The 27,382-nt window shown below is 45.0% G+C and overlaps 1 protein-coding gene across 1 annotated transcript in view; it reads right to left on the reverse strand.

Annotated features, from left to right (window-relative positions):
• Window positions 1–27,382, reverse strand: part of POLN (DNA polymerase nu) — a 156,325-nt gene that overhangs the window by 111,789 nt on the left and 17,154 nt on the right. Inside the window, exons 4-9 of the mRNA XM_030876705.2 lie at window positions 22,711–22,907; window positions 19,204–19,316; window positions 8,464–8,621; window positions 5,881–5,949; window positions 4,595–4,655; window positions 3,834–3,898 (exon numbers count right to left, since the gene is read on the reverse strand). Coding sequence (XP_030732565.2) covers window positions 3,834–3,898; window positions 4,595–4,655; window positions 5,881–5,949; window positions 8,464–8,621; window positions 19,204–19,316; window positions 22,711–22,907 — 663 coding nt within the window. The remainder of the gene's footprint in view (window positions 1–3,833; window positions 3,899–4,594; window positions 4,656–5,880; window positions 5,950–8,463; window positions 8,622–19,203; window positions 19,317–22,710; window positions 22,908–27,382) is intronic.

The raw sequence follows: 27,382 nt of genomic DNA on the forward strand, positions 1-27,382 counted from the left end.
TTGCAAAAACAATTCCATTCACAATAGTATCAAAAAGAGTAAAATACTTAGGAATTAACTTAACCGAGGAGGTGAAAGACTTATATGATGAAAACTATAAAACATTGCTGAAAGAAATTCAAAAAGACATAAATAAATGGAAACACATCTCATGCTCATGGATTGGAAGGCAATATATTAAGATGTCAGTACTAGTCAAAGTGACCTACAGATTCAATGCTATCCCTATCAAAATCCTAAAGACATTTTTTTTTCAGAAATAAAAAAATCCATCCTAAAATTCATATGGAATCTTAAGGGACACCAAGTAGCCAAAACAATCTTGAAAAAGAAGAACGAAACTGCAGGACCCACACTTCCTGCTTTCAAAAATTACTACAAAACTACATAATAAAAAATAGTGTGGTATTGGCATTAAGACAGACATACAGACCAAGGGAATAAAATACTGAGCCCAGAAATAAACCCTTGCATATATAGTCAAATGATTCTGATAAGGGTGCCAAGACCATTCAGCGGAGAAAGGACAGTCTTTTCAATAAATGGTGCTGGGAAAACTGGATGTCCACATGCAGAAAAATGAAGCTGGACTCTTACCTAACACCATATACAAAAATTAACTCAAAATTCATCAAGGACCTAAATGTAAGATCTAAAATAATAAAACTCTTAGAAGAAGAGAGGAAAAACACGTCACAGCATTGGATTTGGCAATGACCTCTTGGATACACCACCAAAGGCACAGGTAATAAAAGAAAAAAATTTTAAATTGGACTTTATGAAAATTAAAAATTTTTGTGCCTCAAAAGACAGTATCAACAGAGTAAAAAGGCAACCCATAGCATGGGAGAAAATATTTGAAATCATATTATCTTCATAAGGGATTAATATTCAAAATACAGAGAGAACTCCTAAAACTCAACAGTAAGAAAAACCACCCAATTCAAAAATGGGCAAAGGACTTGAATAGACATTTTTTCCAAAGAAGACATAAAAATGGCCAATAAACACATTAAAAGATTCTCAGCGTCACTAATCATTAGTGAAATGCAAATCGAAACTACGATGAGATACCACCTCATACACATTAGGATGGCTACTATCAGAAAACAGAAAACAGTAAGTGTTAGCAAGGATATAGAAAAAATTGGAACCCTTGTGCACTGTTGGTGGGAATGTAAAATGGTACAGGGGCTGTGGAAAAAGTATGGTAGTTCCTCAAAAAATTACAAACAGAATTACCACAAGATTTAGCAATTTACTTCAGGTTATATGCTCAAAAGGACTGAAAGCAGGATATCAAAGAGATATTTGTATACCCATTTTCATAGCCCGTATTCACAATAGCTAAAATACGGAAGCAACCTAGGTTGCATCCAACAACAGATGAACAGATAATCAAAATGTGGTATATACATACAATGGAGTATTTTTTTAAAAAAATATTTATTTCTTTGGCTGCATCGGGTCTTCGCTGCAGCGCACGGGCTTCTCGCTAGCCGTGGCATGGGGTTTTTCTCTCTTTAGTTGTGGCTCGGCTTCCAGAGTCCATGGGCTCTGTAGTTTGCAGCGTGCAGGCTCTCTCATTGAGGCGCGCAAGCTCAGTAGTTGTGGCGCGCAGGTTTAGTTGCCCCGTGGCACGTGGGATCTTAGTTCTCTGACCAGGGATGAAACCCACGTCCCCTGCATTGGAGGGCGGATTCTTTACCACTGGCCCGCCGGGGAAGTCCCTACAATGAAGTATTATTCAGCCTCAAAAGGGAAGGAAATTCTGCAATGCTACAACATGGATGAACCTTGAGGACACGATGCTAAGTGAAATGAGCTGGTCACAAAAAGACAAATACTGTCTGATTCCACTTATATGAAGCACTTAGAGTAGTCAGAATCATAGAGACAGAAAGAAGAGTGGTGCTTGCCAGAAGCTGCGGGGGTATGGGGGGGAGAATGGGGAGTTATTGTTTAATAGGTATAGAGTCTTAGTTTTATGAGATGAAAACATTTATGGAGATGGATGGTGGTGATGGCTGCACAACAACATCAATGTACTTAATACCACTGAACTGTGTAGTTACAAATCGTTATGATGATAAATTTTATGTGAAGTGTACTTTATCACAATAAATTTTAAAAGATTTGCACTATTAATTGTGTATAATTTCTTTCTCAATAAAAAATTACATAAAAAGAAAAAATCAGTTGCAGGTTTATAAACCTAAGTGTGAAGGCTAATGAAAATAGCTTCAAACATAACACATGAGAGTATTTCATGAGCTTGAAGTAAGGAAAGCTTTCTTAAACAAGATGCAAAAAGCACTAACCATAAAGAAAAAGACTGATAAATTGTGCACTACATTAAAAATTAAGAACTTCTGTTGGTCAAAAGACCCCATTAGGAGAATAAAAAGGTAAGACAGAGAGGGCAAAGGTATATGTAACCGGCTTGTAACCAGAATATATATCAAGATGTCCTAAAAATCAGAAAGCGATAGACAAAAACCTCAATATAAAAATGGGTAAAGGGCTTCCCTGGTGGTGCACTGGTTGAGAGTCCGCCTCCCGATGCAGGGGACACGGGTTCGTGCCCCGGTCCGGGAAGATCCCACATGCCGCGGAGCGGCTGGGCCCGTGGGCCATGGCCGCTGAGCCTGCGCGTCCGAAGCCTGTGCTCCGCAACGGGAGAGGCCACAACAGTGAGAGGCCTGTGTACCGCAAAAAAAAAAAAAAAAGGTAAAAATTTTGAGCAGATCCTTTACCAAAGAGAAACTCCTAATAGCCAACGATGAAGTAAAAGCTATTCAACCTCCTCAGTAATCAGGACAATAGAAACCAACATCATAACAAGATACCATTACGTCCTCACCAAAATGGCTCTACTAAGAGGCCAGTGGACCCGTGCGAGGGAGGATGCGCAAAGACAGAACCCCGCGTGCAATTCTGGCAGCTGTGACTTTGGAAAGCAATTCGGTGTTGTCTGATAAAGCTGCACCAGCAGCCCACCCTGCCTTGTACCCTAAGAAGCATGTGCCCACGGGCCCAGGAGATGTGCTCAGGGGTGCAGCACAGTTTGTAATGCCTGCAAACTGGAAATGACCCTGATGCCATCAACAGTGGGATGGAGTCCTTCAACGGAGGACAAGGCACCAAAGGACATGGACTAGAAGCTGAGACACAGGGGCTGAGTGAGAGAGGTCAGACACCACCGCTAACTTACAGTTCCTTCAAAAGGAGAGATGACTATATCACTTAGGTTTTGAAGTGGAAAACTGTAAAGAAACCCAACAACTAACGACTATAAAAGTCAGGACGGCGGTTGCTTTTGGCAGCAGGAAGAGGGTTCTGATAGGGCAGGGCAAGCAGGGCTTCTGGAAATTCTCTGCTTTGACCTAAGTGATGGTTATACTGGAGTTTCCTTTAAAATAACTTAAGTGGAACTTAATGCATCTTTTTTATGCATCTTTATGCATCGCTCTGTATTTTTTATTTTTCACAGTTAGAAAACTTTGATTTTGCTTCTTTAAAGAATCCAAGAAACGTCACTAACTACAAGGGGCAATGTCCTTGCAAGAACCTAAGTTTGGAGAAGGTCAGTGGGTATCCATTAAACCATGCACACATCCACATGGAGAGTACCCAGATGTGACGCTTGTTTCAATCCTTTCAAAGCGTGGTACTCCCCTGCAGGAGTCAGAGATAGGAGGAACAGTGCCAACATCAGTCTGGGACAAACAAGGAAGGGAAGAAAAGGAAAGTCACCCGAGAACTGCCAAGGGGACCAACTCATCAGACAGGAGAGAGCTAACACATGCAAACAGTCTGACAGAAGAATGTACCCCAAGAAGTGCTGAAGTCCTCTTCATCTCTTCCTTGTTCACCTGAATGCTGTGGCTTTCCATCACTGTGATTCAAAACCAAAGCAGATAAAAATCTGTACTGCAGCAACAAATCATTTCTGAGAAAGACTGCAGTGCCAGGAGCAAGCCTCATCCCCCGATGAGGACCAAGATGACAGTGTGAGCTCGGCAGCGTCCATGAGGGTCAGTACTGGAGCCCAGCAATGGTGGCAGTGGGCATGGGGACACTGGATGGAGAGTCACCCCCGGCTGCTCAGCTGCCATGCTGGGCGAGGCTCTGCTCTCCCAGGTGCCCAGCAGGACAGGGCGGGTCAGGGGCTAAGAGCAAAGGCAGAGCAGAGCCTGCAACAGTGCTTGCAGGGGGTTCTCACGAAGCAGAAGGGTCCAGCAGAAGGGTCCAGGACCAGGACAAGTGCTGACCTGGAAAACATCCAGACAGGACTCCTCCCCCCACCACTGCTCTCAGGGCTGTGGGAGTCCGGCAGGACACCTGCAGAACAGGCAGTACAGAAGCGATACCACGTGACCCAGATGTTAGAACCTTAGAGTCCTTCTAGCCCAAGAGGTGATGCGGTCCAATCCCTCTTGTTAGAGAAAGGGAAAGTTAAGGGCTCACTACCTCTTTGGTGCCCATATGATGCACTGCCCACCCCAAACTAAGTCAAGAGAAAACAGTCTTCCCAAAAGGTACAAAGAACTCTCTAGAAGGATGATTGGGCATCATCTTTAGGGTACCTTACCTGCCAAAATTGGTATCAGAGGAAGCTCCAAAGTACAAAACAGTTGCCATAAACCGTAAACCTGTTTCATAGGAAGAAATGACGTCAGTGTTACTTTGAAACTATTATTCCTACCTGCGTTTGCTGAACAGCCTACTTAATCTCACTGAGCAACTCCTCTGGTGGGCATGGTTGGTTCCCCTATCCTCCTTCCTAATAAAATCCCTATTTTTGTCAAGTACCTGTTTTATTGCCAAGCCCCAGTAGAGATATTCAGAGATACCTGGCAGGACAAGTCCCACTCCCACTTTTCTCTAATCTTTCTTATTTTTAAGTGTGATTTAGGTATTTGTGGACTTTTAGTCTCCCATTTTAATTTCAAAATAGTTTTCTGAATTCCCAAAAATTTAACTCGAATTTTCCTCGATTTTGCACAGACTTTATAAATTAACGTGGGGAGACGTGCACCACCTTCATCTACTCGGATCACCTCCCACGCTCTTTATCAGGGATTCCATCTGAGAGCCCTCTGCCTCGTCTGTCCTTCTGCTGTGCCCTCACCTTCTCGGCTGCCCCTAGGACCCATCCTCTGTCCTGCTCTTGGCCCTGGAAGAAGGGTAGATACCCTCCAGGCCACATCAGCTGGGCTCCTTCTCTGCCCTCAGGCTGGTTCTGCCCATTCAGGGGCAGGAGGAGAGGGAAGCGGGTTTCCCCTGCGCCAGCCCATGGTGCACTTCTGGCCCCAGTCCTTGGCCTGCAGCCACCACTTCTGGCACCCAGCTCCTGGCCAGCAGCCCCCTGCATGGCCACTGCTTTCCCAGGGTCCCTGTAACAGCCCGCCCTTTGAGCCCAGGGGTGGAAAGCTTCCAGCCAGTGCCTGCCCTGCAGACTTCTCCGTCCCTTCTGGCCCCCTGACTCCTGCCCTTGCTGTGGTTCACAGCGCCTTCACTCAACCCTTCCTGACAGGTCCTTCAAATGACCTCTGCTTCCCAATGAGACTGAGTGGAGCTGTGTCCATCACTACTAACTGAAATAAACTCTTAGCTTTTACGTTAACTGCAGAGTTAGAAACATTCCAATTGAATTGAGTCTTTAAAAAAATGTTACAATTGTTGTCAACCTATAGAAAACATTTAAACATTTTCAGGTCTTATCATCTGGACTGCCCTTCTGTGAGTGATGCGCAGGTTCACTTGGCCTCAGAACCCCGTTTCCTGCACAAAGACACTGAGGGTACTGTTTCCTGTGAGCATGGTTGCGAATGAAAGACAGCCCTTGGACAGTGAAGTTACAATGAAATGCCTTGCCTTGAGCTGGGAACAAAGGCCCATCGTAAGTCTGTAGAGCACCCTCAGGTTCGCATGTACATTCTGATTCTTTAAAAGATCAAAAGAATTCAACATTAGGCACATTTGGCAGCAACGTTCATCACAATCTAGGAAGCGGCAGTGTTTCCTCGGCAGAGAGCACATGTCTGGTGCCGCCACCCATCGCCTCAAGCAGAGCAGGTCCCACACTTCGGAAGATACTTTTCAGGCAAATTCAAGCTACCTATTGCTTTCTTACTTTCTCCCCAACCCAGTTTTCCTCATTTTACAGGAAATGACCCACAAAGGAGCTAAGTGCAAAGATCGCATGGTGGTAGAGACAGACCTGGCCCCTCGGCTTGCCCCTCTACCCACCGTGGGCGTCTGGGAGCCAGTGCCTCGTCCACACTCACCGCCGGTCCCCGTCCCAGACACACACAGAGACCCTGGGAGGTGGGCCAACAGGGTCTGTGTCCAGCTGACCAAGAGGGCGGTGGTGAGCCGCGGCCCCGACAGTCGAATTCTGCCCCCCTGCGCAGAGCCCTGTGTCCCCACTGTACCCCTCCTGCTGCCACACGACCCCCCAGACTCCAGGTGCCTGGCCTCAGTTTAGAGACACACACACCGCCACCCCCACCACGATGATCGGCGGCTGGCTGTGCACCCCGAGTTTGTCTTGCCGCCATCCCGGGTCTTGACTCTCCCGGGAACCACTAGCTGGGAGGCACCGCGAACACGTCCGCGTGAACGCGTCAGCTGTGACCGGCAGACGGCCACCGCCCTGCTGCCTGAACGCGCCTCCCCGACGGCAGCGCTGAGCAGCGAGGCTTCCCCGGGACGGCTCGCGCTCGGTGACGGAGCTCGTCATCTTCCTTCTCGCCATCCGAGGTCTCCCGCCTCCCCGACAGGAGCCACACTCTCATGAGTCCTCACTGCTTCCCTGCTGCTCCTTGACCCGGACCGCGCTTTCCTTTCCCCTCCTTTCGTACCACTGCTCCAGGGCAGCAGGAGACCCTGCGGAGCAGCGGGACGCCTTCCACCTCCAGCAGACGCATTGCTGCCCTGTTTAACAAGATACGAGCGGAAGTTCATCCCAGGCAGCCTCCTTCCCGCCCGGTGTGTGGAGGAGGGCCTCGGGCGAAGCCTCCCGGTGGGACCATAAGGCAACGGCGCGCGGGGAGCGACTGAGTCGCACAGCTCTGGGAGCAGCTGCTCGGCCTGGGTGAGGGGCTCCAACTTCTCGCCAGGGAGAAAACACACCCGCTGGAGCTGGTGCTTTGTTCCGCGCAGCCACTCCCATCCCTAACTTGCACGTGTGTATACTGGAAAGAAACTATACTTTAGAGTCAGAAATTCAAACTCTGAACTGAACCGTGACCTTGGGCAAGGTGCGTGTACATGAACCCTTCTGCACCTGGGTTCTCCTCTGTAAACCTGGGCTAACACAGAGGCGGACAGCTCCCTCCTTCAGCAATGATATCTCGGCTTGTGTCTGGGGAAGTTCCCACTCCAGCAGCATGGATCTGGGGAGACTGCCAATCTCCACACCCTGCCTGCCCTGCCGAGGGGCGGACATGTGACACAGTCGTGGAAAGGAGACTCTAAGTGCTAAAACTTTGAATCTTGGACAAAAGTGACGTGTAGAGAAAATGATCACAGCTCATTGCTGACCCCCGGCCCGTGAGCTCCTGCTGCCTGGGTCCCCAGACCCACCTGACGCCTGTCTTCCCAAAGCCTGGTTCTGCTTTTCCTCTGAGGCTCTGAGCTACCCCACATTCCTCTGACAAATCTCTTTTTAAATTAAGGGAGACTGAGTTTCTGTATTTCCAACCCCAAGCCTCTATCTGACACAGATCCCTCCTCAACTGCGGGTCTGTAGGATCAAGCACCCCAAGCAGCGACCAGCCCCAGCTCAGCCCCGGCACGCAGGGCAGGCTCACGTGGCCTCCTGCGTGGCCTTCTAGTCGTGCTTTTAACATGTGCCTGTTAACTTACACCCGGGAAGTCTGAACAGAGTGGCCTGATGGTGGCCGGCGCTGCTCCCGCTGGGACGCCTCCTCTGGCCCTGTTGTGCGGCCATGTCAAGTGTCCCTGTTGCTGGGCTCCGGGCAGGTTCCAGAGCTGCAAGCACCCGTGCTTCTCCAGACAGTGGTTCCTAACAACTGGGTGCATCTTGAAAGAGGGGGTCAGAGAGACAGACCTGGGCAGTCTTACAGTTCCCCCCGCTGGGACTGAGGAGAGGCCTTCCCAGGCCTCGGCCACAGCAGCTGTGTCACCAGCATGAAGAATTTATAAACAAGCAGCTCTCTGCTCACAGAGCTGGCGACTCTCTGACACAAAGAATCCATTTAGAAGAACCACTCTTCGGACGGCACCTCCCAGGAACAGTTGACAGAGATCACCCATCTTTATTCAGTATCCTCTACCAGAAATGTCAGGGTAAACAGCATTTCTGCTGAATAAGTAAAAATGAATGTCAGCAATGTTTTTTTTACTACTGGACTATTTATGAAGTAGAAGAAGTTCCTAGAGGAAAATTTGGGTTGTATTAAGGTTGATAAACCTTATCTTAAAACAACTCACCACAGTCGTTCTTGAGGAATTTCCATATGTGCTGTTCACCTTAACTGTGACGGAGTTTCCAAAGTATTTTGCCACTAAATCTTCAAAAGAGGGTGCAGCATCAGTAGGATCTATAAGCCATGCAGCAATTCTGGGATCTAGCCCTACAAAATCAGCAACTACAGAGAAAAAGATCATTTAATCATTCTAAGAAAAATGAATAGTTACACTTTTCCCTGCTTTAACAAGGTTCTCAAGGTTCAAATTAATAATTATGGTACTACCATCCCCTCAAATCACAGACCTAAGTACCAAAGTGATGCTCCCTCACTCCTAAAGAATGTTGAGCCTTTGATAAGAGTGGCCCCCACAAACCGGGTCCCACACAGCCAATCTCCATGGGGAATCCATCCCAAAGTAACTCTCTCAAAAATGCTGAAAGAGACAGAAGTCAGAATCCTCAGCCACACCCTTGCCCTCTCCTCCCAACTCTTCTCCCTGCTCTGGAGCCTCTCTGCCCCACACACCTCTTTTCAACCACACATGTCCCCGCGTCCACTCTTTCCAACCCTCCCCTCCTCCACCCTCCTGCTGGGCTGCCTCCCAGGCCACCCCTAACCCTGCATCGGGGTGTCAGGAAAAAAGTCTCTCGAGTGAAGGAGGAGCGGTGGAGCCGCCTGAGCACATGGTGGCCGGTGGGCAGTGTACGCGAGGATGAAGATACCGGACATTCTGTTCAGTCACCCTGAGGTGAGGAAACCCTGTGAGCCAGCTCGTGTGCTGCACCGTGATGTGTGAAAAGAGTGGTGGTAGAAGGCTGCCTGTGAGCCTGGGAGGCCACGTCACCCCTTAAGTGTAGTTTTCTTGTCTGAAAACTGGGAGAAAAGTCACTGTAAGTATCCATGGGACACATATGAAGGTGCTTTTCAAAAAATAAAAGTGATGGGGACTTCCTGTTGGCACAGTGGATAAGACTCCATGCTCCCAATGCAGTGGGCCCGGGTTCAATCCCTGGTCAGGGATCTAGATCCCACATGCATGCCGCAACTAAGAAGCCCATGAGCCGCAACTAAGGAGCTGGCAAGCTGCAACTAAGGAGCCCGCCTGCTGCAACTGAGCCCACAAGCCATAACTAAGGAGCCCGCTGCTGCAACTAAGACCTGGTGCAACCAAATTAAAAAAAAAAAAAGAGCCCTATAAGAGTATGTCCTACTATTATTAAAAAAATAAAATAAAGTGGTATTTGCTAAATACATTCTAGTACCAGAGTATTTTAGACATGGAGAGGAGTTATAAAAGGATGGGGAGACTGATAAATTAGGACGTAAGTCTGAATCCTAAGTGACAGCTTTCTGAAGTTACTTTAACATTTTGAAGTGTGATTTACAAAAACAAGGACTCTGCCTTTAAATAAAACTGTAATCTTAGATTACATCACACTAAATATATTTTCTGGCACCTTTAAATCATAGTAGTCTAAGAGATTTATATTTACCAAAGCAGCCAGTATCATCCCTTTTTTGTCTGATGCGTGGGACGTCTCCTATGTTGGCAGATATGGAACTTGGGTTGACAGGAAGCCTGTAGGCACTCTGGCTACTTGCCGCCCAAGTCAGCCGTCATGACTTCATGTAACCATGTCTGCCGACACTGACCGAGCCAGATTATTTCATTCTACTTGCCTTTTCAAAGCTGTCATGTTCCAAAATTAAGGGCTCTTATCAACATTTTTTTAATTACAATTTACTTTTTTAAAAACTTTTTTTTTTTTTTTTGTGGTACGTGGGCCTCTCACTGTTGTGGCCTCTCCTGTTGTGGAGCACAGGCTCCGGACATGCAGGCTCAGTGGCCATGCTCACGGGCCTAGCTGCTCCATGGCATGTGGGATCTTCCCGGCCCAGGGCACGAACCCGTGTCCCCTGCACAGGCAAGCGTACTCTCAACCACTGCGCCACCAGGGAAGCCCTAAAAACATTTTTATTGGAGTATAATTACTTTACATTGTTGTGTTAGTCGCTGCTGTATAACAAAGTGAATCAGCTATACATATAGATATATTCCCATATCCCCTCCCTCTTGCGTCTCCCTCCCACCCTCCCTATCTCACCCCTCTAGGTGGTCACAGAGCACCAGCTGATCTCCCTGTGCTGTGTGGCTGCTTCCCACTAGCTAGCTATTTTACATCTGGTAGTGTATATATGTCAATGCCACTCTCTCACTTTGTCCCAGCTTACTCTTCCCCCTCCCTGTATCCTCAAGTCCATTCTCTAATTCTGCGTCTTTATTCCTGTCTGCCCCTTGGTTCTTCAAAACCTTTTTAAAAAAATTATTCCATATATGTGTTAGCATATGGTATTTGTTTTCTCTTTCTGACTTACTTCATTCTGTATGACAGACTCAAGGTCCATCCACCTCACTACAAATAACTCAATTTCATTTCTTTTTTTTTTTTTTTTTTTTTTCAGTACGCGGGCCCCTCACTGTTGTGGCCTCTCCCGTTGCGGAGCACAGGCTCCGGACGCGCAGGCTCAGTGGCCATGGCTCACGGGCCCAGCCACTCTGCGGCATGTGGGATCTTCCCAGACCGGGGCATGAACCTGTGCCCCCTGCATCAGCAGGCGGACTCTCAACCACTGCGCCACCAGGGAAGCCCAATTTCATTTCTTTTTATGGCTGAGTAATATTCCATTGTATATATGTGCCAATCTTCTTTATCCATTCATCTGTCGATGGACACCTAAGTTGCTTCCATGTCCTGGCTATCGTAAATAGTGCTGCAGTGAACATTGTGGTACATGACTCTTTTTGAATTATGGTTTTCTCAGGGTATATGCCCAGTAGTGAGACTGCTGGGTCATATGGTAGTTCTATTTTTACTTTTATAAGGAACCTCCGTACTGTTCTCCGTAGTGGCTGTATCAATTTACATTCCCACCAACAATGCAGGAGGGTTCCCTTTTCTCCACATCCTCTCCAGCATTTACTGTTTGTAGATTTTTTGCTAATGGCCATTCTGACTGGTGTGAGATGGTATCTCATTCAAGTTTTGATTTGCATTTCTCTAATGATTAATGACATTGAGCATTCTTTCGTGCATTTGTTGGCAATCTGTATATCTTCTTTGGAGAAATGTCTATTTAGGTCTTCTGCCCATTTTTGGATTGGGTTGTTTGTTTTTTTGCTATTGAGCTGCATGAGCTGCTTGTATATTTTGGAGATTAATCCTTTGTCAGTTGCTTCATTTGCAAATATTTTCTCCCATTCTGAGGGTTGTCTTTTCACCTTGTTTATGGTTTCCTTTGCTGTGCAAAAGCTTTGAAGTTTCGTTAGGTCCCATTTGTTTATTTTTGTTTTTATTTCCATTTCTCTAGGAGGTGGGTCAAAAAGGATCTTGCTGTGATTTATGTCATAGAGTGTTCTGCCTATGTTTTCCTCTAAGAGTTTGATAGTGTCTGGCCTTACATTTAGGTCTTTAATCCATTTTGAATTTATCTTTCTGTATGGTGTTAGGGAGTGTTCTAATTTCATTCTTTTACATGTAGCTGTCCAGTTTCCCCAGCACCACTTATTGAAGAGGCTGTCTTTTCTCCATTGTATATCCTTGCCTCCTTTATCAAAGATAAAGTGACCATATGTTTGTGGGTTTATCTCTGGGCTTTCTATCCTGTTCCATTGATCTATATTTCTGTTTTTGTGCCAGTACCATACTGTCTTGATTACTGTACCTTTGTACTGTAGTCTGAAGTCAGGGAGCCTGATTCTTCCAGCTCCGTTTTTCTTTCTCAAGATTGCTTGGGCTATTTGGGGTCTTTTGTGTTTCCTTACAAATTGTCAAATTTTTTGTTCTAATTCTGTGAAAAATGCCCTTGGTAGTTCGATAGGGATTGCACTGAATCTGTAGATTGCTTTGGGTAGTAGAGTCATTTTCACAATGTTGATTCTTCCAATCCAAGAACATAGTATATCTCTCCATCTGTTTGGATCATCTTTGATTTCTTTCATCAGTGTCTTATAGTTTTCTGCATACAGGTCTGTTGTCTCTTTAGGTAAGTTTGTTCCTAGGTATTTTATTCTTTTTGTTGCAGTGGTAAATGGGAGTGTTTCCTTTATTTCACTTTCATATTTTTCATCATTAGTGTATAGGAATGCAAGAGATTTCTGTGCATTAATTTTGTATCCTGCTACTTTACCAAATTCATTGATTAGCTCTAGTAGTTTTCTGGTGGCATCTTTAGGATTCTTTATGTATAGTATCATGTCATCTGCAAACAGTGACAGTCTTACTTCTTCTTTTCCCATTTGTATTCCTTTTATTTCTTTTTCTTCTCTGACTGCCGTGGCTTGGACTTCCAAAACTATGTTGAATAATAGTGGTGAGAATGGGCAACCTTGTCTTGTTCCTGATCTTAGTGGAAATGGTTTCAGTTTTTAACCACTGAGAACAATGTTGGCTGTAGGTTTGTCATATATGGCCTTTATTATGTCGAGGTAAGTTCCCTCTATGCTTACTTTCTGGAGAGTTTTTATCATTAATGGGTGTTGAATTTTGTCGAAAGCTTTTTCTGCATCTATTGAGATTATCATATGGTTTTTATCCTTCAATTTGTTAATATGGTATATCACATGGATTGATTTTCATATATTGAAGAATTCTTGCATTCCTGGGATAAACCCCACTTGATCACGGTGTATGATCCTTTTAATGTGCTGCTGGATTCTGTTTGCTAGTATTATGTTCAGTGATATTGGCCTGTAGTTTTCTTTTTTTGTAATTCTGTTGATTTGAGTCTTCTCCCTTTTTTTCTTGATGAGTCTGGCTAATGGTTTATTAATTTTGTTTATCTTTGGAAAGAACCAGCTTTTAGTTTTATTGACCTTTGCTATTATTTCCTTCATTTCTTTTTCTTTTACTTCTGATCTGATCTTTATGAATTCTTTCCTTCTGCTAACTTTGGGGATTTTTTGTTCTTTCTCTAATTGCCTTAGGTGTAAGGTTAGGTTGTTTATTTGAGATTTTTCTTGTTACTTGCGGTTGGATTGTACTGATAAACTTCCCTCTTAGAACTGCTTTTGCTGCATCCCATAGGTTTTGAGCCATTGTGTTTTCATTTTCATTTGTTTCTAGGTATTTTTTTAATTTCCTCTCTGATTTCTTCAGTCATCTCTTGGTTATTTAGTAGCATATTGTTTAGCCTCCATGTGTTTGTATTTTTTACAGTTTTTTTTCCCTGTAATTGATATCTAGTCTTATAGCATTGGGGTCAGAAAAGATACTTGATATGATTTCAATTTTCTTAAATTTACCAAGGCTTGATTTGTGACCCAAGATATGATCTATCCTGGAGAATGTTTCCTGAGCACTTGAGTAGAAAGTGTATTGTCGTTTTTGGATGTAATGTCCTATAAATATCAACTAAGTCCATCCTGTTTAAAGTATCATTTAAAGCTTGTGTTTTCTTATTTATTTTCATTTTGGTTGATCTCTCCATTGGTGAAAGTAGGGTATTAAAGTCCCCTACTATTATTGTGTTACTGTTGATTTCCCCTTTTATGGCTGTTAGCATTTGCCTTATGTATTGAGGGCCCCTATGTTGGGTGCCTAGATATTTACAATTGTTATATCTTCTTGGATTGATCCCTTGATCATTATGTAGTGTCCTTCTTTGTCTCTTGTAATAATCTTTATTTTAAACTCTATTTTGTTTGATATGAGAATTGCTACTCCAGCTTTCTTTTGATTTCCATTTGCATGGAATATCTTTTTCTATCCCCTCACTTTCAGTCTGTCTGTGTCCCTAGGTCTGAAGTGGGTCTCTTGTAGACAGTATATATATATGAGTCTAGTTTTTGTATCTATTCAGCCAGTCTGTGTCTTTTGGTTGGAGCATTTAATCCACTTACATTTAAGGTAATTATCAATAAGTATGTTCCTATTACCATTTTCTTAATTGTTTTGTGTTTGTTATGGTAGGTCTTTTCCTTCTCTTGTGTTTCCTGCCTAGAGAAGTTCCTTTAGCATTTGTTGTAAAGCTGGTTTGGTGGTGCTGAATTCTCTTCGCTTTTGCTTGTCTGTAAAGGTTTTAATTTCTCCGTCGAATCTGAATGAGATCCTTGCTGGCTAGAGTAATCTTGGTTGTAGGTTTTTACCTTTCATCACTTTAAATATGTCCTGCCACTCCCTTCTGGCTTGCAGAGCTTCTGCTGACAGATCAGCTGTTAACGTTATGGGGATTCCCTTGTATGTTATTTGTTGCTTTTCCCTTGCTGCTTTTAATATGTTTTCTTTGTATTTAATTTTTGATAGTTTGATTAATATGTGCCTTGGCATGTTTCTCCTTGGATTTATCCTGTATGGGACTCTCTGTGCTTCCTGGACTTGTTTAACTATTTCCTTTCCCATATCAGGGAAGTTTTCAACTATAATCTCTTCAAATATTTTCTCAGTCCCTTTCTTTTTCTCTTCTTCTTCTGGGACCCCTATAATTCGAATACTGGTGCATTTAATGTTGTCCCAGAGGTCTCTCAGACTGTCCTCAATTCTTTTCATTCTTTTTTCTTTATTCTGCTCTGTGGTAGTTATTTCCGCTATTTTATCTTCCAGGTCACTTTTCCATTCTTCTGCCTCAGTTATTCTGCTATTGATTCCTTCTAGAGAATTTTTAATTTCATTTATTGTGTTGTCCATCATTGTTTGTTTGCTCTTTAGTTCTTCTAGGTCCTTGTTAAACGTTTCTTGTATTTTCTCCATTCTATTTCCGAGATTTTGGATCATCTTTACTATCATTACTCTGAATTCTTTTTCAGGTAGACTGCCTATTTCCTCTTCATTTGTTTGGTCTGGTGGGTTTTTACCTTGCTCCTTCATCTGCTGCATATTTCTCTGTCTTCTCATTTTGCTTAACTTACTGTGTTTGGGGTTTTCTTTTCGCAGGCTGCAGGTTCGTAGTTCCCGTTGTTTTTGGTGTCTGCCCCCACTGGGTAAGGTTGGTTCAGTGGGTTGTATAGGATTCCTGGTGGAGGGGACTGGTGCCTGTGTTCTGGTGGATGAAGCTGGATCTTGTCTTTCTGGTGGGCAGGACCGTGTCCAGTGGTGTGTTTTGGGGTTTCCGTGAACTTAGTATGAGTTTAGGCAGCCTCTCTGCTAATGGGTGGGGCTGTGTTCCTGTCTTCCTAGTTGTTTGGCATAGGGTATCCAGCATTGGAGCTTGCTGGTTGTTGAGTGGAACCGGGTCTTAGCTTTGAGATGGAGCTCTCTGGGAGAGCTCTCGCCAATTGATATTACCTGGAGCCAGGAGGTCTCTGGTGGTCCAATGTCCTAAACTCGGCTCTCCTACCTCAGAGGCTCAGGCCTGACACCCAGCTGGAGCACCAAGACCCTGTCAGCCACATGGCATCTTGATCCCCAAGAAAGCTGCTCCCTGGATGCACCACCACAGTGGGGATCCAAGGGGCTCGCTGGGAACACGAAATGATGCCACTGCTCAGCCTCAGGCACCTGAGGGGTGACCTGGATGCTCCAGGGGCACCGTCCAGGGCAGGGCGAGAAGAACTCCTGCTCAACATATATTTTTGAAAAATCCGTGGGGAATTTCTGACAGCACTGGAGTGGTCTGGGGGCTGGTCCCTATAAACTCTTATAACTAATAAACTAAAGCCACCAGGACAAGCCTCACACTGGGGAGAATGGCAGTAACTGAAAAATAAATGCCAACAAAACAGATTTTAAATGAGCTAAGAAAAATTAAGAGAATGATAGAAGTTATGAAAAACAAAGAACTCAGAATTAGAAATACTTAGAGATTAGGTGACTTAGTAAAAGAAAAGCTTAATGAAGAAATGAAAGAATTCAGGAAAGCAAAGTAAAACAAAACAAAACAAAATTTCTGAAATAAAAACTAAACTGGCAATACACAAAAGCAAATAAGTGCAATAGATAATGCCGTAAGTATTTTTATATTTAAAAAAAGTTTTTTGTTTTTTTTTTTTTTTGTGGTAAGCGGACCCCTCACTGCTGTGGCCTCTCCCGTCGCGGAGCACAGGCTCCGGACGCGCAGGCTCAGCGGCCATGGCTCATGGGCCCAGCCGCTCCACGGCATGTGGGATCCTCCCGGACCGGGCCACGAACCCATGTCCCCTGCATCGGCAGGCGGACTCTCAACCACTGTGCCACCAGGGAAGCCCTAAAAAAAGTTTTTTTAAACTTTTTCCTTTTTTAAAAAAATCTATTTATTTATTTATTTATTTTTGGCTGCTTTGGGTCTTCGTTGCTGCGTGTGGGCTTTCTCTAGCTGTGGCAAGTGGGGGCTACTCTTCATTGTGGTGTGCGGGCTTCTCATTGTGGTGGCTTTTCTTGTTGAGGAGCACAGGCTCTAGGCACGCAGACTTCAGTAGCTGTGGCACACGGGCTCAGTAGTTGTGGCACACGGGCTTAGTTGCTCCATGGCATGTGGGATCTTCCCAGACCAGGGTTTGAATCCATGTCCCTTGCATTGGCAGGTGGATTATTAACCACTGTGCCACCAGGGAAGTTCCTAAATTTATTTTCATTTTTTAAAATTTTTGGCCACACCATGTGGCTTGTAGGATTTCAGTTCCCTGACCAGGGAATGAACCTAGGCCATGGCAGTGAGAGTGCCGAATCCTAACCACTAGAGCATCATGGAACTCCCTTAAGTTTTCTTAAAATGAAGATGGGAAAGAGGAAATTTTTTTAAATTAAAAAATGAAGAGACTGAAACTGGATTCTAGGTAAAGTGATAAATAAGAAAGATGGAGAAGATTCAACATATGAAGTCACAATAACAATTTGAACATCACAAAAAAGATAAACAACCAGACATTATGTATTTCCTGACAGAAGGACACAGCACCACTCGGAGTTAGGGTCAGGACTATGTAGCAGTCTTGCACTCCCAAAATCTAGCCTGAATCTGATGAAGCCACTGAATCTCATTACCAATTTACAAGAAAGAGAAGAGAGAGAACATGCTAAATGCCAAGAAAGGGAAATCCTACAGGACAAAAGCCTGGTCTGTTAAAAACGACGAAATAATTGCAAGAAAATACAACAGACGGAGAGAATATACAGAGTAAAAGAAACACCAAACCCAAGTATAGGATAACACTAACCCTTGTTTGGATCCCAGTTCAAACTGTGAACAACAAAAACAAACAAACAAAAATATTTAAAGACAACTGGGGAAGTACAAACACTGACTGGATAGCTAATAATATGAAAAGATTATGGCTAATTTTGTGGGGAGATGATGACGGCATCATCTGAAAAATGAAATCCTCATATTTTACTCATCTAATTGAAGTATTTACAGGTCAATAATATGACGCTTGGGATTTGCTACAAGATAACCCAGGGGATGGAGATTTGGAAATGTGGGAAGTTATAGGGGAGAGAAGACTGGACATAGTCAATAGCTGTTGAAATTGGGTATTGTGTACTCTGTTGCGTTTTCCCCACCACACACTTGCTGTTCTCTGCACACGCCAGCCAGTGTCCAACAACTCAATTCAATTCTGACACAAACTACCTGGGGTTAGTGCAGACCCTGCAGGTCAAGGCTCAGCCCCACAAGATGGCGCCACTTCAGGCACCAGCCCCAAGTCCAGGGCCTCCTGTACCTATAAATAGGGGCTCCCACGACCCCTCCTCAGGGTCCATCATTTGCTATAATGGCTCACAGAACTCGGGAAAGCACCTTATTTACGACACCCGTTTATCATAAAGGCTTCAACACAGGAACTGCCAGTTGGAAGGGATGCGTAGGGCAAGGCATAGGGAGGGCGCAGAACCTCCACACCCTCTCCAGGTGCACCACGCTCCCAGCACCTTGACGAGCTCACCTAGGAACCCCACCGTTGAGGGGATTTTATGGAGGTTTTGTTACATCAGTATGATTGATTAAGTCACTGGCCACTGGTGATTAACTTGCTCTCCAGCCCTGCTCCCCTTCCTGAGCACCACTCCTCTAATGGTGCCTCTTCTTCCTGTTGACCACGCCCACCCTAAAGCCATGGGGGCCTCCAGGCACCAGTCCTCCATCAGCATACAAAAGACACTCCTCACTCTGGAGACCATATGGGTTTTGGGAGCTGAGTGCTGGGAACCAGGGACAAAGACCAAATATACATTTCTTGTCGTATCACAGGCACTTTTGTACGTGTTGGAAATTTTGTACAATAAAAAGTTTTCCAGTATCTTGTTATGAATATTTTCAAACATTCAACTTGAAAAGAATTGTACAGTCAACACTCATATATCTACTACCTAGAATCTACAATGAACATTCTTTCAATATTTGCTTTATTACATATCTGTGCATCTAATAAAAAAAGGTTTTAAAAATTCTTATTTACAATTTTAAATGAAAGATAAAAAACGTGTTTCATATTGTTTTGATGTTAATTACTCTGGACTTTAGTTTAATTCTTAGAAAGTTTATATATAAGCTATTTGTGGTAACAACAAATCCCATCTGCCCATGCTGCATAATTTACTTCTTTCCTGTTTTAAATTACAAAAGTAACATATACTTGAAAAAATTCAAATAATCTAAAACACAGAGGGAAAGTGCCTCTCACGCTCAGGGCACATGGCCACACAGGTAGTGCATCGCAGCTGTGCGACCTCCCTTCCACCCCCAACCCACGAGTTGTGAAACACAGCAGCCCTTGTGGTGCTCCCATTCCCAGGAGGAATCACTGTTGGAAAGTTAAGTTTAGGAGATTATAAAAACTAAAACATACCACACTTCCAAATGCCATCATCACCAAAAAACTGCATCACTGTTCTCAGAAAATCCTTGGCGTTAAAACAAATAACAGGACATTTACATTTCAGTGTTTGAAGCAGCACCTTCCTAGAAGATGAAAAGACATTCACTGATTGACACAGTAATTTGGAGCTTTTCACCTTGGGAAAGTATTATTACTACTCCACTAACAGCTGTCACTTATGCAGTTCTATGGGCAGACATTCTTCTGCAAGCTTTCCACAGATTAACTCAAATCCTAAGAGGTGTGGAAGGAAAATCGAAACAGGGACGGTATTGCTCAGTCCCCAGAACGGAGCCAGGAGGCCTCTGAGGAAGTGGGACTCGTGTGTCTCAGCCTGGATGGAATCTGACCTTTCAACCTGGTGAGGGTATCCAGAACCTCTGCCAGAAACCCGGGACACCCTATCTACTTGTCAGACCCCTACCCTGCAACAATTTGTGATTCCTTAAGGACAAATGTTTTCTGACTTGTATCAGAGTCAATCCCCAATTCTTGCCAGGCAACTTTTGACAATCTTGTGGCTTTTTGTTTTTATAAGTCCCTGACTCTTTCTCTTCCCCAGAACACTCTTTCGGGGGTTCCTGAATCTTTGTCTCCTGAACTGCAATTCTTAAGACCCCAAATAAACTTCTTATATGCAGTCTCCTGCGTTATTTTTTGTAGGTGTTACTTATTATCTGCAATTTACAGATGATGAAGCCAAGACACAAAGAGGCTAGTAATGAACTCAAGTTCACACAACTGTTCAGAGCCAATCCCTGGGTGCAGCACAATGACCTACAGACTCAGCCTCCAGCTCCTGAGCAGAGCTGATGCACCCTGGACTCCTCCCAGCTGGCCCCAGCCTGCGCTCCCAACACACCCCCAGTCTACCCTCTGCCCACACTGGATTCTCCTTCTTCCATCACCAGACTGTGCACGTCCTCTCACACTCCAGGGCCACAGGCACATGCTGTATTCCTGCCTAAAATTTCCCTCCCACAATTTCTACAAACTGCTCAGGTGCCTGATTCCCTGGGCAGGGAGTTGCCCGGTTCCTTTAGTACTCCTGGCCACACACCTGCTACAGCGGGGACCACATCTGCGATACCGTAATTTACCTTGGCCCATTAAATCACGAGCTCCTTGAATATGGGATTCATAATAGTTGACGTTTATCAAACACTTACCATGTGCGAATACCACACTAAACACTTCACGAGGATTGTTGTGTTGAAACCTCATCATAATCCCATTAGGCAGGCACTAGATCCATTTTACAGATGAGGAAACTGAGGCTCGGAGGGGTGAAACAATTTTCCCAGCCTTACACAACTGAGAAATGGCAAAGCTGAGGTCTGAGACCCGATCTTGCTGCTGCCAGGGCCCAAGGTATTAATCCCCCTTTACGGTAACTGCTTATTAACACATCAGTGAGGGTCTTCAGAAGGCTGAGGAAGAAGGAAACCTGGGGTCCGATTAGCTCTGCTTGCTCCGCAGGCAGACGTTTTCAGGCTTTTTCCATTTTTCTGTGTGCTTTCACTTTGGTTTTCCTTGAAGAGGGCCACTGCTGACAGCACAGCTTCAGGTCTTGCCTCTGCTGGACCTGGAGAGGTGTGTAGGAGTGGGGGCAGCTTATGAGGGAGTTAAGCTGGGACTGCTGGAGCGTCCTCCCACTTTGATGCTCTTGTAGCTGGAAACCCAGAAGTTCTCAATAAGGCCATCTAACAACTATGATCTCTCCCACTAAGAGACAAACCCTAGCTGATTTCTAGCTTAAGAAAGGACAAGCGACACAAAGAATATCTTGTAAGACAAAGTGGCTAAAACACAGTGTATTTTCTAAGTCAGTTACAGAAGTCAATTATGCCACATCTGCTAAACAAAAGGCACAGGGAGGATCGGAGCTGAAGTGACCATCAGATGTCCAAGTGGAGAATGTCGAGTAGAATATATAAATCCAGAATTCAGAAAGCGCTGTCCAAATATTAGGACCCTATTCTCACAGAGGTCTTCCGTAGAAAAAGCCTGCCCAATTGTTCTTTCAAAAGAAAATTATGGGAAAAAAGGGTTACGGGTTCTTGGGAGCAGAGTGCTCTATTGTCAAACATCATCCCATGTACACACTGTGGTGTACATGCCTGACATCACACTTTGATTGCCAAGGCATCCATTTCAAAGACATCCATCCTGAATAGACATGTTGCCAGCTATGTAACACAGCTGCTGGCAAAACAACCAGAGAAGGAACCAGATGAAGCTCCCTCTTCCAGAAAGCCCTGGGTAACCCAGATAACTGACTGTGTGATGACATGGCTTCTCAACCTTCCTGTGCCCTAATTCCTGCTCTTATGCTTTAAATTAGCCAGTAAAGAGTGAATCCGTGAAAACCTAGACACCCCACCTTCAAACCCTAATAAAGGCAGAGGCCCAGGTCCATGCACTCTCTCTCTCTCTCTCTCTCTCTCTACCCATAACCTCTCTGTGTACTCTCCAGAACTTGTGAATGATAAATCTTGTTCCTCAAATTCCCTAATGGTTTTTGCTGAAGCGTGTCCTGTGATCATAAGAACCACAAGGGCTGGTCCAGCTACAGCGTTGGCCCCTATGGAGGAAATGTCTGTGGGGGCTTGGTGTGAGGAATACAGGCGGAACCAGTGCCTCAGGCACTCCCAGCCTAGAGAGCATCACTATCTGTAGGCTGGAACCGACACAACAACTACCTAAAACCCACCCAGAGCCCAGCGAGAATGTATTAGGAAGGAAGGGCCAGGACCAGGCCCCCACCTTCTCACCCTCTTCAGGGCAGTGGCTTCAAGGAGCTCCTTCCAGGCACCTAACTGACTTGAGTGCAGAGGGCTGGGCAAACAGGAAGTGGATGTCCCCACCCAAAGCAGAAGTGAGTCAGGCTGACAACGTGAGCAAAGAAACAGTGATGAGGGGCACAGGCTCCAACCCACGACGAGACTTCTCAGGATTGAGAAGGGGCAGCAGAAGCATCCCTGCCTGTTCCGAAACTCTAAGATTCTAGGAAGGCAAATACAAGTGAGACATTTCTTCTCTATTTTCACAGAATGAAGCTTTGAAATTAGTAATATCTTGGTGGTATTGAGGACTATTTGCCCTTTGAAGGCAGTGTTAACTTCATTTTCTAAGGCCGTGAGTGAGAGAACAAGTGTAATGAGGAAATCAGCCAGGGCTCCAGCAGCAACAGTGGGTTTTCACGCCTTAAGATGATGCTTTTCTCACCAACCTCTCATTGCGATGTTGACTCAAATCCCGGAGCAGGCTCCCATGGATGGACCCTCTATTCCAGAAGCTCTTTGAGGGAGAGAGGGTGTTTGTAGTGGTTTCTGTCATTTAGATCCATTTTATTTTCGTGTGCTCATACAAAACTTCTGAAAGTTTAAATAACTAAACCTGGAGCTTGGGAAACTCTAAATTAGGATAAAGCAGGTGAATAAGTAGGATTTAAGGTAATTAGTGAAGATTTCTTACCTGGCAAATTGATGATGTGCCTCTTGTTCTTGGTCCCAAATGGAAGAGGGCTCAGTTTTTATGTAGATACACTGATCACTGGGCATGAAGCCTTCCTCCAGAACACTGTCAGAGGCTGGGGCAGCCAGAGGACCACTGCCTTTCTCTGCATGGCTCCTTGGTAACATCACAATGCCTTCAACAGAGGAAACCAGAGCCTGTGAATACACAATAAAATAAAGTTCCAAAATCAAACATAAACAATGCATTTATTCAAGAAAGATCTGTCAAGTTTTTTAATTAAGCAGAAAGAAAAGGCCTAAAATTAAAATTTGTAAATGAACACCTCTTTTAATGACAATCAAGGTCAAAAGCCAAACCCATGATCTCACTCTCCAAATCTGGTCTCCTCCCTATTCAACATCATAATGGAAGTCTTAGCCAATGAAATACAGCAGGAAAAAGAAATAAAAGGCATATAAATTAGAAAGGAAGAACTATACTGTCCCTATTTACAGATAACATAAATGTCTGTGTAGAAAACCCAGAGGAATCTACAAAACAAAACACCTCCTGGAACTAATATGTGAGTTTAGCAAAGTTGCAGGATACAAGATCAAAATACAAAAATCAATTATATTTCCATACACTAACAATGAACATGTACAAATAAACTTTTTAAAAAAGAAATTACCATTTATAATAACTATTCCACCAAATTAAATACTTAGATAGAAATCAATACAACATGTATGGGATCTGTATACTGAAAACTATAAAATACTCATGAAAGAAATCAGAGAAGACCTCCATAACAGAGACACATACATGTTTAAGAACTACAAAACTCAAAATAATAATGTCAATTCTCCCAAGCTGAGCTGTAGAACCAAGAAGATTAATAAACTCCAAGTACAAGAAACATGAAAAACATTACACCAAGTTAGATCATAATCAAATTGCTTGAAAGCAGTGATAAAGAGAAAACCTTAAAAGAAGCCGGGGGGGGGGGGATGGGACACATTGCCTAGAAAGAAACAAAGATAAGGGTGATAGTAGATTTCTTATGAGAAACAAAGCAAGTTAGAAGACAGCAGCATAACATCTTTAAACTACTGAAAGAAAAAAACTATCAACTTATAATTCTTTACCGCATAAAAATGCCTTTCAAAAGTGAAAGGTAGGACTTCCCTGGTGGAGCAGTGGTTGAGAGTCCACCTGCCGATGCAGGGGACACGGGTTCGTGCCCCAGTCCGGGAAGATCCCACATGCCACGGAGCGGCTGGGCCCGTGAGCCACGGCCGCTAAGCCTGCGCATCCAGAGCCTATGCTCCACAACGGGAGAGGCCACAACAGTGAGAGGCCCGTGTACCGCAAAAAAAAAAAAAGTGAAAGGTAAAGCAAGATTTATACACTACACTGAAAATTACAAAACATTGCTAAAAGAAATTGAAGTTTTAAATAAATGAAAGGGCACCCCCTGTTCATGGATCAGAAAATTCAATACTGCTAAGATGGCAAAACTGAGCCAGGGGCTTCCCTGGCGGCGCAGTGGTTGAGAGTCCACCTGCCGATGCAGGGGACACGGGTTCGTGCCCCGGTCTGGGAGGATCCCACATGCCGCGGAACGGCTGGGCCCGTGAGCCACGGCCACTGAGCCTGCGCGTCCGGAGCCTGTGCTCCGCCACGGGAGAGGCCCCAGCAGTGAGAGGCCCGTGTACCGCAAAAAAAAAAAAAAAAAAAAAAACTGAGCCAGGCTGGGACTTGGGATCCTCTACCAGAGTGCTTGCACCTGGACAAACGTCTCCGTGAGCAATAGGATACAAAGAAACTACAAGTGACTAAAAATAACGGCATGCATGGGCAAGCTGGGACAATAATAAGCAATAGGATACAAAAAGGCCACAAACAAACTGCCATTTCTGAGGTGCTGGGAACAAAAGCAGGGCACGGTGCATCATCTCTGCACATGGCACCAAGGGGGTGGGCAGACCCCAACGCACAGACCCACCCCCATTTTTATCCCATTTAAGGACCCAAGCAGGTCCTCTCAGGGGGCAGGCAAGGGAACCTGTCTCTTGTTCTTGCTCCCTTGTGCTGTAGCACGAGCCCCAATGAAGCCTTGCCTGAAATTCTCATCTGGTCTCTTGTCGATTTCTATTGATTAAAGAGTCCAAGGGCCCAGGTTGGTAACACTTTTTGGCAACTCTGCTGGGACCTGTGGGGCCTTCTTTTTTTCCTTGCCCCTCTGAGAGAGGATCTGGGCCCATCTGGTATAGCTGATTGCAGCTTCCTTGCAGCTGACACGTGGCCACCTGAATCTTTGCTTCAGTGCTGCAGGGATTGGTAAGTCTGCCTTCGGTTGCCCCAGGGGTGTCACTATCCTCATTCAGGCAGCTTTCCCCTTCCATTTTCCCTTTGTCCATTTTCCCTCTCCTGATCTCTTTCTCTCTCTCTACAACTCCTTGCTCTGTCCTCTCCTACTTCTCTGTCGCATCCTTCTGAGAAGTGAGTGTTGGGCACCTACAGCCTAACTCCTTAGCTGGTGAGGCCATGCTCCCTCTGGCTGGCGCCGGCTCACCCTGACAGGTGACAGAGGTGGGAGAGGCTTGCCTCACACCGTGCAGATCTTGGTCCGGTGGGCTTTCCTTGAGGGGAGATTTCTGAGAGTGACAGAGGTTCAATCCTCATACTGTGCAGTGGCTGGAAGCCCAGTCGTCACAAACTTCTCAACTTCTTTTTCCTGGGTTAAAGTCCCAGGTGTGGGTTAGAGTCCCACCAGCACTGGTTTCTGGGTCTGATCACCCTGGTGGGTGGTGGACGGAGTGCCTCCCTCCACTGGCCCTTGTGGAAGAGCACGGCAGACTGGAACTGCCTGAATAGACACACGCAGAGGGGCAGGCTGAAACAGCAGGCTTTCTCTCTTTCTCCTATTTCTTTTTCCTTACTTCATACATCTAAACCCCCAGCCCCCGAGGCCCCTGTTGAGGTGAACTTTACACAACCCCCCAATATTTCTCTGTCCTTTGTGCTCAACTGTGGGGAAGGGAGTTCTGAGCTCTCCTTTGTCATCTCACCCTTTGGTTTTGTTATGCCGGGTCTTGAGGACTCCATCCAGCTGCAGGATCTCAGTTTGTTAGCCGCCAGATTTATATGTAAACATGGGAAATGCCCCCAAAGATTAAAACTCTTAAAAATTCGGGACAGTTTAAATTAGATGGTTTAAAAGCCATCTTCTTTTGCAACACAGCCTAGCCCCAATATGCCTTGGGTGACCGGAAGAACTGGCCACAGAATGGATCCCTTAACTTTAGCACCATTTTACAACTGGACCAAAATATTGTAAGCAGTCCCCAAAATGGGGGGAGGTCCCTTACGTGCAGGCCTTTATGAAACTTTATCAAGACCCCAGTTTGAGGGATTCCTGTTGTGTGTGTGGCCTCTATTTCTGTTTTGTCCCCAGAAGATTTAGAGCCACACTTTCTCACAGATCCCCTTTCAACCGCCAACTAGTCATTGGCACATGGGGCCTCTTTCTCATTGGGCTTCTTCCCCTTCAACATCACCTTCAGTCCCTCGACCCCCACCTTACCCCATTTAGCCAGGAGCCCTGAAACCAGAGCCCCCAGTGCTGTCCCCAATGGGGCCCTGATCAGGTTCAAAATTAGCCCCCACTTTCACACCACAGGGCCTTTACCCCCTCTGGGAAGCAGCTGATGGGAATAGGGAATTACTAGAGTGCATGTCTCCTTCTTGATGAGAGACTTAGGAATCCGTAAGGAGGGGGTTGGCAGGTTCTCATAGAACCCTGACAAGTTTAGGGACAAATTTACCATGCTGGGGTTAATGTTTTCCCTGACATGGCAAGAATTACAGTTATTCTGAACCACTGTTGCCCCCTGGACAAGAAGGAATGTATACTAAGAAAGGCCAGGGAACACACAGACAGCCGAGTGGCCACCAACCCACAGCACCAGATTAATTGAACTGGTGACGCAATCCCACAACAGGACCCCAACTGGGATTGTGAGGATCATGTAGGCCAAGCCAGGATGAGACGTTATATTACTTGTTTATCAGAAGGAATGAAAAGGCATATGGTGAAGCCTGTAAATTATGATAAGGTCCAAGAGATTACACAGGAAAAAGATAAAAACCCAGCAGTCTTCCTGAGTCGGGTGACAGAGGCATTCAGGAAGTACACCAATACAGACCCTGAGTCTGCACAAGGGAGGTCACTATTGGCCATGCATTTTATCACCCAGTCCTCTCCTCATATCAGGAGGAAATTACAAAAGCTTGAAGCTGGGCCCCAAACCCCATTGTCTATATATATAATATTTATTTATTTGGCTGCATCAGGTCTTAGTTGTGGCGTTCAGGATCTTCACTGCAGTGCACAGGCTCTAGAGCCTGTGGGCTTAGCTGTCCCGCAGCATGTGGAATCTTAGTTCCCCGACCAGGGATAGAACCCATGTCTCCTGCATTGGAAGGTGGATTCTTAACCACTGCACCACAGGGAAGTCCCTCAATACCTGTTCTGCCTTTGAACGGAGGGACCCTGACCCTCTGGAGGCTACTCAATACACTTGGACAGTGCTTCCGCAGGGTTTTCAGGATAGTCCCCATTTGTTTGGAAACTCGTTAGCAAAAGAATTGAGGGAACTAAGCCTGAAAAATGGAACTCTATTAC

The sequence above is a fragment of the Globicephala melas genome, chromosome 5 (genome assembly GCF_963455315.2).
Source record: "Globicephala melas chromosome 5, mGloMel1.2, whole genome shotgun sequence".
NCBI classification, from domain to species: domain Eukaryota; kingdom Metazoa; phylum Chordata; class Mammalia; order Artiodactyla; family Delphinidae; genus Globicephala; species Globicephala melas.